This window comes from Mustela nivalis (assembly GCF_964662115.1).
Source record: "Mustela nivalis genome assembly, chromosome: 9".
NCBI lineage: Eukaryota > Metazoa > Chordata > Mammalia > Carnivora > Mustelidae > Mustela > Mustela nivalis.
The window spans coordinates 14,726,833-14,738,426 of record NC_139028.1 but is presented as its reverse complement, the minus strand read 5'-3'; the positions used below and the strand labels follow the sequence as shown (position 1 = coordinate 14,738,426).

General features: G+C 45.9%; 1 protein-coding gene across 4 annotated transcripts in view; it reads right to left on the bottom strand.

The window, feature by feature from the left end:
- Positions 1-4,280: 4,280 nt before the first annotated feature.
- The window catches only part of ZC3H12C (zinc finger CCCH-type containing 12C), a 74,463-nt gene continuing 67,149 nt past the window's right edge, over positions 4,281-11,594 (bottom strand). For all 4 annotated transcript variants that reach the window (XM_082682492.1, XM_082682493.1, XM_082682494.1 and 1 more), the window contains exons 4-6: positions 10,049-10,283; positions 8,062-8,168; positions 4,281-7,433 (exon numbers count right to left, since the gene is read on the bottom strand). In XM_082682492.1, coding sequence (XP_082538618.1) covers positions 6,037-7,433; positions 8,062-8,168; positions 10,049-10,283 — 1,739 coding nt within the window. In that variant the 3' untranslated portion in view covers positions 4,281-6,036. The remainder of the gene's footprint in view (positions 7,434-8,061; positions 8,169-10,048; positions 10,284-11,594) is intronic.

Genomic DNA, 11,594 nt, shown 5'->3' with positions numbered 1-11,594 from the left:
AATTATTAGAATAGTGAGGAATGACTAGTTATCTTTGGCCTTTAATTCCAAATTTCCCATGAGTTAATGATGGCTCTGACCCATTGGTAGTGAACATGTGTGTATCCTGTGTTTCTAACCACGGCCTGTAGGCAAACGGCGGGACTAGAGAAAGGGGTTCCTGATTACTTAGCATCTGTGCTGCTGTAGGAGGTCAATGTTGTCATGACACAAAAACAAACCACCATTAAAAAAAGATATTTTTAATTTTTTTTTTTCCCAGTGGCAGATTCACATCGCTGTTCTGATATGGATTTCCAGTAAGTCTCAAATACTGCTTTTTGGAGTTGTAAAAATTCCATGACAGAGACACAGAGAACAAACAGAGGATAAACAAAATTGCCGGTTTGTTGGATGGTTGTTCTAAACATTCTTTACCTTATTTTCCTGTAAGAAAAGTTGGAGGGACCAAATTGGAAATTCCATCAGCATAGGACTAGGGTTGGGGGGGGGGCGGGGACAGTCTAACAGGAAACAATGAGATCCGTCATCCGGTTTGCGAGCAGCAGCGGTGGGTTTAGGTCTCTGAGGAGGTCTGCGTGTTTGTGGGTATTTTGTGTTATGTAGGAAACATATAATTTCAAAAAACAGAAGATCTAAAACATACACTGTATAAAAACAAGCCATTGTTTTTCAGTCTTATTTTTTTTTTCTTCCCTTGAGACATACGATGCTTTAAGTAAGAGAGGCGTTGAAAGCTTTAATGGACAACAGTTATTCAACTGAAATACCTTATACAGACAGTTGACCAACTTGGTAAGTTTTAAAAGTGAAGTTTTGCAAATTTTATCAGACTGAATTAAAAGATGGACAGACTTTTAAAAAAAAAAATTAACTGCCAAAGGGTCAAACCCTTAAACTGTTTTTAAATCTTCAGACTAGGGACCATAGGGAAAAAGCTACTCCTAATACATAACAGTGTGACTGTGACAAAATAAAGAGAAGGTTAACAGATGGCATTTAAAGAAAAAAATAACCATTTTGAACCGTAAACACTTAAAAAGCTAGCGTTGTATTCCAATTTTAAAAGAAAGTATGACTGAAGTGGATGGTAACGTTCAAAACTATTTAATGATCTTATGAAAATGTTATAATGTCAACACAATTTATCAAGCACTGAGAACGAACACGGTCAGCAGTATGTAGTTTCAATGAATTTAAAATCACACATGATCGTGTCAACAATATCGTTCACCAACGACAGTCCTAAGGTGTCTAAAAAGATCTATACTAAAGGTCTGGACAGAGAAAGCAGGGATACGCTTGGTTTCTTAAGAGTCACAATACAGCAAATGCACATTTTAGCTACAATTACACTAGTCACAATTTTTAATCTTACAGAATAAAGCTATAGTATGTGAAATTACAATATATTTTTCTTCTTTAAAACCATTTTTAAAGAAGGGCACATCTGTCATTTTTTAGAAGTCAAAAAACCAGCAGAAAGAGGTAACTGACAAACACAGTCTAAAATATTTTGTGGCTAATTACATGCTAATTGTCAAAGTACAACAGAATTTTTGGTCCGTGAGGCCCTTAAAAAATGAAATGTAGGTAAGGTATTCCCATTTATCAATAGAAATACAAAGTTCATGAAAAAACTTCAATACTTATTAAAACATCTGTTGACAGAATGCTTTTTTTGTGTGCGGTTTAACACTGAGAAGTATCTCTAATAAGTAATGGACAGGACAGAAGAAACAAGGAAATTAAGATGCTTTAATAGGGCCATCTCGAAATCCTCTTTTGAAGGCCATCAGTAATAACATTGTGTTTGAATGTCAGCTGAAACACTTCTCATTTCTTGTATTATCATGGGTCAGAACTTCCGGCTGAGCCATGCTGGGTCAGGGACGCTCGAACTCCTGCCCACCAGCCCAGCCCGCACAGCTACCCTGCTCACTGACACTCTGGTCTGCGGCGGCTTCTGTGCCGTGTGAGCAGCGGTGAGCAGGTTGGAGAAACCAGAGGATTCCCCAGGCCCGGACTAGTTCCTGCCTGATCCGTGACTGAGAGAGTTGGTCAGTCCCTGCCCTCGGGAGCTGGCCAGGCCCATTGGAAACACCGCGTGTTTCTCTAACTTTGATCAGCTCCACTTTCTCTGACGCTAATGCACATGTGTAGTTCCTGGATTTGACACTTCCATTTTATTTGTGGGTGTTAGACCTAGAAAGCTCGCCTTGAGTAAGTCAGTCGGAGAGCAAAAACGAGAACAGAAACAAATCTACCTTAGGGCCAGTGCCATTAAATGGCGGGGGGGGGGGTAAGAGGAGAGGGGACAGCTTGAGAGTTTTCAAAGCACACACACATACATATCTCAAGCCCTATCTAACCTATCACAAACTAAGAGCTACAACGTAAAGTATATTTGTTTTATAAATATATTACTGTCCATATACATAGATACAACCATAAAAGACATGTTAAATAATTATCTGTATAATCAATACTACTTTAAGTTTTTTGTGTGTTTTAAAATTACACATTCTATTAAAATTATCAAAATAACTCTTTAAAAATACCAGGAATAAAACCACTGAAGAGTTGCTTTCCATTCAAGTGGTTCTAGAATCTTATGGTTGGTCCTCCAGACTCCAGGCTTGGTCCTCCACAAGTCAGACAGAGTCCAACGGAGGGAACGAAGGTGAGCCACCAACGGCATGACACCCTCTCCCGTCTGTAATACTTCAGGACAAGTATGTAGGCATGTATGTATATACATATAAAAATGCTCTTTTTAAAGTTATATTACATATTCTCATAAAGGAAATTTCATAAAAGCACAAAGTTCAAGTTTCTACCAGTATCCTCACACTCTGGATACTGGCATGCGTTTCTTTCAAATGTTGAGGTCAGAGACAAACTCTATCAGGATACAGAGGTCATAAACGGACGGAAAAACGGACATATTGCGCGCAGGGAGGAAACCGTGAGGGCCAGGATTTGGCCAGCTGCATGCTGCTCCCTCTGTATGGAGACACAGAGACAGTGAACCGGCTAATTACTGGGGAAAGGACAGTCAACTGTCCAGCGTTCGGGGGCAGAATATTCCAATCCAAATTCTTTCTCTCCGATCAGTGGACCACTCTGGGCAGTTTCTCTGCTAACCCCTCCCTCTCCAGTTACCTACTAGCACGGCTGGTAGAAGATAGGATTAAGGTTAAAGTTTTGGCTACAACGAAGGTTCGGAGTCAGCTATGGATTTAATTTAGTGATGGATCCTTTTACTTATTGCTTTAGAGAATTAAGAATTTGCTGTATCAAAACTCTGCCAAATATCTCATTCTTAAGCTCTGAAAGCAACACGGGTGTTTTTAAAAAAAAAAAAGAAAGAAAGAAAAGAAAAAGGGAGGGGGACACCTTGTCCGCTTGACCTAAGAAAACTGCTCTTTCTTCACAGGTCACTATACTGAAGGATTTCGGTGTGAGCAGTTGAGGGCTATTCACTTCGGGACAGGAAGTGGCGAGCTGCACTCCCCTCCCCCAGTCCGGAACGCACGGAGCGGCGACAGACAGTAAGCGGACACCACAAGGAGCTCAGACTAAAAGTGAGATCCGCAGCACGGGCGATCAGTAAGCGGACACCACGAGGAGCTCAGACTAAAAGTGAGATCCGCAGCACGGGCGATCTCACTGAAACGGGTTTAGTGCACTTTGGCAGAGTCTTCAAGAGTGAAAATGCTAACGTGACGAAAATGGGAGCGAAACCTACAATTTAAAAAGGATTTCATACTGGAAAAAAAAAAAGAAAAGGCTTAGAACAGGACTAAAAGAAAAGGTACTCCACATCTGTAACCCTAGTTTTGGCACTCGTTTACTCCTACACTTAAACTTGTTCTACGGAGAGTGACCGACGGAATCAGGGAGAAGAGCCTGACAAAGCGAGCAGGGTCGCCCCCAGACCTCGCTCAGATGGTGTGTGTGGCAACGTCTGCATTGTTTCTGGGTCCAGAGGAGGGCCACACTCAGCTCCACACCACCAGTAATTGTGTAGAACACCACTTTCCTGAATTAAGTTTGCTGAACACGGTTCAGATTATTGGATATGTCAATATGCACAATGCCTTTTAGAAGCATTTACTGTATACCCAAATCCTACTTCATGCAACACACAGTGTCACACAAGTAGTGAAAATGTTATCCTAGTCAAAGGTGCTTGGACATTATTTTCAGGCAGCATTTTACCTTTATTTTTAAGTTCTCACTAGGTAAGTTTTAGGAGAAAGAAAATGCCAATAACTGTATTGAATATATTTTAATATAGTCTATAAAACTAAGACAGACACTTTTATTTACCTAAATTGTTACTTTTATTTTTCTACCCTATCCTAGACCTCAATTTTACTTTAAAAATTTGTACTTAAATAAGGGATAAAATGTTGCCCAAAAGTCTAATCATAGTTACACATTTGTGTTTTCACTAGATCTACAAATCAAAATAGTTCTTATAGTTAAAAAGATACAATTTGTATCAACAGTAAAAGGTACTTTCTGGCTTTTTCAGGGCTTTACTTCCAACTGTAGCATGGAGAATGGTCAGAATACCCAGGGCATCGAGGCAGACGACAGACACAGACTAGGAGTCTGTCGCGCAAAGTGAAATTCGGAGCCTGGAGGCGACAGTGAAGTCGTGTGAGGTACACGACCCTCTACCCTCAATGCAAAGGTCTGTCTGCTGAGAACAAAAAGGAATTCGCATCTAGCAAAACCCACTTTGAAACCAGAAATATCCCTTACTAATACTAGAACAGACTTTAGTCTGTAGCTAAAACTACACTATTTGTGGCAAGAATCTGGCCTTAATAATATAACAGGCCCCCCAAAAACTACCTTCAGGAAAATGGAAAATATACAGTATCTTACAAACATTTTTAAGTTACCACTTAAAATGCCTCCACCACCCTTCCTATAGTGCAGTATCAATAAATTTTGCATATCCTCAACACGTACACCCACCTCAGGCCAGCCTTGATAAATAGCAGGAAAGCGAAGAGTATATTAAATATAAAAGTTGCATTGAGAATAATTAGATTCATTAAAAACAGGCAAGTACTGTGAAAGGGTTCTTTTATCCAGTCTTGCTGTGCCCCGAAACAAAAAGGACGAACACATTAAAAATACAGGTTAATGAGAATCTGGGAATTCAGTTCCATTTTCTACTGCCTAGAAGCACATCAGCGCTGGGTCACAAAGCTCTAAACTGGCACAGTTACGGCTTTTGCCTTCTTAAAAAAAAAAAAAATGGAAACAACTTTTTCCATTGATTGCATCTGCTTTCCTTTAAGTCAACCATATTAAATTAACTAATTACCTAACGGGGAGGGAAAAAAAAAATCCAAACAAAAACAAAACAATGAAAAGTGCCGTACTGTAAATCATTCTAATATAGACTGTTACCCATTTCCATATAAACTGGTAACTTACATTTTGTTTAAAATATAAAGTCAGTGCTGTAGTATATCTTTGTTTCTATAAATAATGATTATAGCACAAAGAAGCCCACCTTCCCCAAATAAAAATAACTTAAAAAGCTGTAAAAGATTCCAATTAAGCTTGGCTTGCAAAAATAGTTGGCTAGGGTCTAGTCAAAGGTCCGACATTCGGAAAGTATTGTAATTGCTTGCAATTGATAGACAAACACCAAGGTAATAAAACACGAAACAAGGATAAAAAGTGCTGCATATAAACCCCTGATGCACCAAAGATTAATATCAAAGATCACAGAGACATCTAATAAATCAAACTGGAACAACTTCCAGCCGAGGAGAGAGCTTTTAAAAAGGAAAGGTTTTAAAAAAAAGTTTGGATGTAAAGCGATCCCGTGCCACTTCCGCTCTGGGGGGCTCTACGTCCAGATTCCATGATACAGTAGTTCACATAAATGGATACTATATAACCTCCTTGCGCCAAGGAGATCACGTGTGCTATTGTAGCAAACCTCCCTCAGCATTTGAGCTGAACAAAAAACTACTAAACACCACGAAGATGCATCGTCTCTCAGTAGCCCAGCTGCGACTTCTCCACGAGGATGGCGGCGGCCAGCTGCTGGGCGTCTGTCACGTGCGGGTTCCGCTTCATGACCGTCCGCACGAGGTCCGGGGGGAAGATGTTGCACAGGTTGATGTAGATCTTCTCTCGGTTGTCCTGGTACCGCGGGGCGTCCGGCGGCACCGCGCAGTAGGGGACGCGCCACGCGGGCTCCGGCGGCTCGGGGAGGCTCTGGAAGGGGAACTGCTCGTAGCCCGGCTGCGTGGGGTTGTCGGGCAGGGAGTAGGTCTGCCGGTAGCCATAGGCGTCCAGGCCGTAGCTCTGCCGCTCCCAGCTCGCCAGCCCGTCCTGGTGGGAGTAAGGCTTCCTCGGTCGGGAGGGAGAGCTGTCGTACAGCCGCGAGTCCGAGATGCTGTCCAGCCGCGTGGCCACCAGCGAGCGGCCCAGGTGCGGCGCCTTGGAGTGCGCGGAGCCGGGCGGGGAGGGGTAGTCGCCGGGGCAGCTGGAGCGCGCGCCCGCCGCGGGGTGCGGCAGGTGCACGGCCAGGTGGGGCAGAGGAGGCTTGTGATGGTACTTTGGTTCTTCGTGACTGTAACTTTGCACTCTAGCTAGGGGGTCGTGGAAAGTCTGCAGGAAGGGCTGGGAGTTAAGGCGGCTGTGCGGGTGCATGTGTTGACACTTGAGACTCTCTTCCAGCTGAGGGTCGGGCGAGCTGACGTAGGACCGGTCGTTGTACCCCACGTAGGAATCACTGCTCCCACAGCTCATGCTCCCTTCGCTACTGCAGTCAGAGGCGACGGAGCTGATCCTGTAATCTGTGTCCAGGGAGAAACGCCTTTCCGGACTTCGTGGGCCTGAGATGCTCAGGTTGGAGTACGCGTTCAACATGGAATAGTATCCGATGTCCACGGGCGAGTCGCACTTGGGATACTGTTCGTAAGGCATTGGCGTTCCGTGATTTTTGGTTGCCATCATCAGCGGAGGATATTGTCCCTGTGGTCTTTGATCCTGAGGTGGGAAGTGAACTCCAGATGGAAGGCCATTGCTTAGAGACGGAGCGCTTTGGGGTTTTGCGGTGGAAGTAGCCGGGATACTGACTAAAGAAGGGACAGACCTGGTTTCCAATTTGTTTTTGGTGGGAAGCTTTTCCTCGAGGTCTTGGTAGACTTGGGTCCTTATGCTGGGGTCCGACTGCCTCTTGGGAGCACCGCGCTTGGCGTCCGCGGTGCCGTCGGCTTTCGTGCTGCAGGGCACACTGTTGCTCTTCACCAGCCCTCCCTCGTTGGCCGTTTTGGCTGCGGTGTTTCTAGACATGGCCCGAAGCTCATCGGCCACCGAGCGCTGCGGCTGGCTGCCCCGCTCGGGATGGTAGTATTTGCACTTGTGGCCGTAGGTGCACTTCTTCCCTACGGAGAGGAACATCGATTAGGCAAAGGAGCGCCCCACCGGGCCCCGGCGGCTCAGTCTGGCGCGACTGCTGTAACTCGGGAGACGAAGGCGGAAATGGAAGGGACACGAAGTTGCTCCTCTGTCCCTTCCTCGGGAGACCTGCCCCTCTCCGTCGTCCCCGCTTCGGTCCTCTCTAGAGCGACCGACCCACTGGCCGGGTGACTGAGTCACCTCCCGAGGGTTGGGTTAATGCCCTGCGCCCTCACCTCCTCCCTGCCCATCCTCTTCCCATCTGGCTTCAGAAGTGGGACCTTCTGTTCTGGAGAGCCACGTGCACCACGGCGACGCGCTCGCCCCTGCCTGTCTGAGGTGTGGCTCGAGGTCAGAACTCCACATTTTGACCTGCCTGGACTAGCAGAGTTTTTGGAATCATGTTTTAACTTTGGGAAATGCATATGCATTGAACTTGACTAGGTAAAAATAATAACGTTTTTTCACGGCTAAGATGTTTTCTTAAATTTAATTACAATCCAAAGAACCACATACTATACTGTCCAAAACATAACATGTTTATTTTTAGTAACAAAAGTTTAACAACAGACTGTGCTCTGAAGGCGTATATTAAATAGTTCTAAGGAAAGTTACCGTATGGACAAGGCTGCTTTTTGTGTTCAGGAACGATAGGTTTCTTCCTCAGAAAATTATCCAGGCTGGGGCCGTGTCTGCCAAGAGGGTCATCAGGGGGCATGAACCTGTCAGGGATAGAACGAAAAGTGATCCCTGAGTAGGAGGTTGATAATTTAATTCTGAAGACAGAAGGTAGAGATTGATTCACTCTAAGGACATTTTTTTTTTTTGGAGATTTGATTTATTTATTTGACAGACAGAGATCACAAGCAGGCAGAGAGAGAGAGAGAGAGAGAGAGGAGGAAGGAGGCTCCCTGCCGAGCAGAGAGCCCAGTGTGGGGCTTGATCCCAGGATCCTGAGATCATGACCTGAGCTGAAGGCAGAGGATTTAACCCACTGAGCCACCCAGGTGCCCCTAAAACATTTTCCATCAAGTCTTTCGATTCATTGTCTATGGGGTAAAGAATCTCAGTACACAGAATTTCCTTAATGAGCACAAAAGTGAAACATGTCAAGCTGAACTTGTATTGGTTTTAACTCAACTAAGTTTTGAGCTTTGCATGGTCTCATGAATTCTTTCTTCCTGCCAGCCTCGGGATTCTGTAAGGACCTCAGAAAACAGCACCAGGCCATTTTAGGAGGGCGCTGTGAGCCTTGATCCTGTCCAGGACAGAGGCCGGGTGAGCAAGGAGCAGTGGACGGGAAGATGGACACCGTCCCAGCCCCAGTCCAGGCCCGAGGCCGTGCGTACCCCCGTGCCCGTCTTCCAGACAGTGGGCCCTTCAGGTATTAATTTCTGCAGATTAATACACTTTCCTAATTAGCGGACTTTGATGTGAGCTCACATGGCACAGCTGAGACTGCCCATTCTCTTTGTGCCTCGGCAGAGATGGACAAAATCTCCCGGACACAGGAGTTCCCAGCCTGCACAGCACGACAGGAAGGAGTTACAGCTGAGGAGTTGTGCTACTTGTGAGGACAGTGGTAGAATCTGAAATGGGCCAAGCAGTTACCCAGAACATGTGAATGTTAGACCAACTCTTAGGGGAGCGTCAACGTGGCAGCATTATTAAGAACAGAAGAGTCCCTCAATCCTATGACCTGAATACAATTATTTTTCATTTATGTGTTGCATTTGAGTCGTTTCTGTATGCATACACATTTCCCAAACACAAATATAATTTTGTGTTTTGTCTTTTTAACACATAAATGTCCATGTTCCTCAAGAGACTTCATGCTCCTAATCAAAGAGCCAGAGAATATTCTACTAGGTGCAGAGTGGCTTAACCAACTTCTCTGCTGTAGCTTTAGCTGCCTCTGAATTGTTGCAATTATAAAAAATACAGAAATTAACCTATCTGGTCTTTTCCCCTCAGATATACTCCCAGAAAGGAGATGAGGGCCTGAGAGGGTACGCGAATTTCCAAGGCTTCTGCTGACCTATGGCAAACTGTGTGAACAGTTTCGTTCCATCTTTAACAGGACAAAGCACATGCAAAAATATTTCTGTGAATTAAATGGGTGAAAGACAGGTTCTTTGTAGATTTAGTTTGCATTTTTGATTACCAACAGGTGAACCTGCCCCCCTCATTTGTCAATAAACTTAGCTCTCAGGAGACTGCTTTTTTATGGTGCTCTGCCCATTTACCAACTCCAGTGGTGACTGGAGTCTTACCACTGGAATAGGATTTAAAAAATCACATAACTTAAAAATAGATGTAAGGCTCTGGGTAGCTTTGGAAAGGCAGTGTCTTGGGGGTTGATCTGTTCCAGAACCATCCCTCTTGGTTCTGACAGACGGGCCGTGTGCACTCCCTGCTGCGTGGGCCCTGTCCCTCCTACACGGCTTCCTTCCTACCACGGAGGAGCAGAGGGTGAGTCAGCCACGGGAAGAGACGTGTCTTGGGTCTGGTCTGTGGCCGGCGGGGCGAGCGCTCAGGCCGCAGCTGGCCCGGATGGCCAGGGCGGTGGGACCCCCGGGGGTCCGTGAGCGGGGTCACTTACTTGTCGTTGACGAAGGAATACATCAATAGTCGCTCATCTATGAACTTCTTCCACTCGGGTTTCTCGTTGGCCAGGTCCCTGTAGTTGTCATTGGACACGATGATCCCGTCTGACTCAAAAGCCAGCTTCACGATGAACCGGTCATCGTAGCACACCACGCGTCTGCCCTGCACGCGCCGTGACGGCGTGAACACCAGGATTTTCTCCTTCTCTAGCTTCCGCAGGATTTCCTGATCTGCAAGGACAAGTGGGGCCGACTGTCAGGAGTGAGTACATCCCTGACACAGAGGGCGACGCGTGTACAACGTGACTTTTATGAGAGGGACCGGACTGATGCCATCATTTCACCGGTGATATGATTTACAGGACATTTTTAACTCCCAGTATTTTTCCTTGAGGACTACGGTAATAAAGCCTTTAAAAACAGCCCCCAAGGTGACTAAACACGGTTTCAAACTTTAACAGAATAAACATCAGCTTGCTCAGTGGTGTTTTCCAGCCGTTCTGACAACACAGCCGTGTGAGGCTCAGGGGTGCACTCCCCTCCCCCCGCCAAACCCCGTTGATTCTGTCCTATTTTCTGACGAGGGGAAGGGAGGGGGAAGAGTTTGAGAAGCGGGAGCAAAAGTCACTGAGGTGGCAGGAGAAGAGTCTGAGGTTGCGGAAGGGTCACGGAGGCAGGGAAGTCACAACGGTTAGACGTGACTGGTGCATGTTTTGTGTCCTTTCCCGGGACACATGTGGCGACAAGTGCAGTGTCCTCACCGAGGCTGGGCTGTGGGAAGAGCTTAGAAGTGACTAGCCACGAAGGCAGCCCCGGCGGAGTGAGGGGAGCTAGAGGGAAGAGCCTGCGGTCTTCTGTGGGCAATGCTCACAGCACCCGGGACGAACTCCGACTTGTTTAGTAGCTCCCCCCCCCCCAAGGGGCTGGGGTTTCTACTTTGATTAATGATAAAAATGCTCTCTCGACCTTGCCTTCTTCCTGCTTTGGTTCTTCTACCTCCTTCCTGTCTTTCTATTGTACATTCCGGCCAAGGATCATGAGGTCATGATTTTTTTTTAAAGATTTTATTTATTTATTTGACAGACAGATCACAAGTAGGCAGAGAGGCAGGCAGAGAGAGAGGAGGAAGCAGGCTCCCTGCTGAGCAGAGAGCCCGACTCGGGGCTTGATCCCAGGACCCTGAGATCATGACCTGAGCCGAAGGCAGAGGCTTAACCCACTGAGCCACCCAGGCACCTCATGATTTTTTTTTTTTTTTTTTTTTAAAGGCTACTTCTCCATGTTTGTTAACTGGAATTGCTAACTTTTAAAAAACCTCTGTCTTCAGGGACTGGATGTGGCAGGCCTGTGCTACAGTGCGTCACGTATCAATGGCCACCAACATTAAGAATAGCTTCTTCTCAGGAAGGTGTCCGTCATGGGACAGGCATGCAGACTAGGTAAGCAAGGGTTGTAATCACCCCGCAGGGTGGCGGGGGTGAGCCAGGCTCCCGGGGAGGGAACAGAAGCAGGATTAGGTGTCGGCTGACTCCCAAGCTGGCA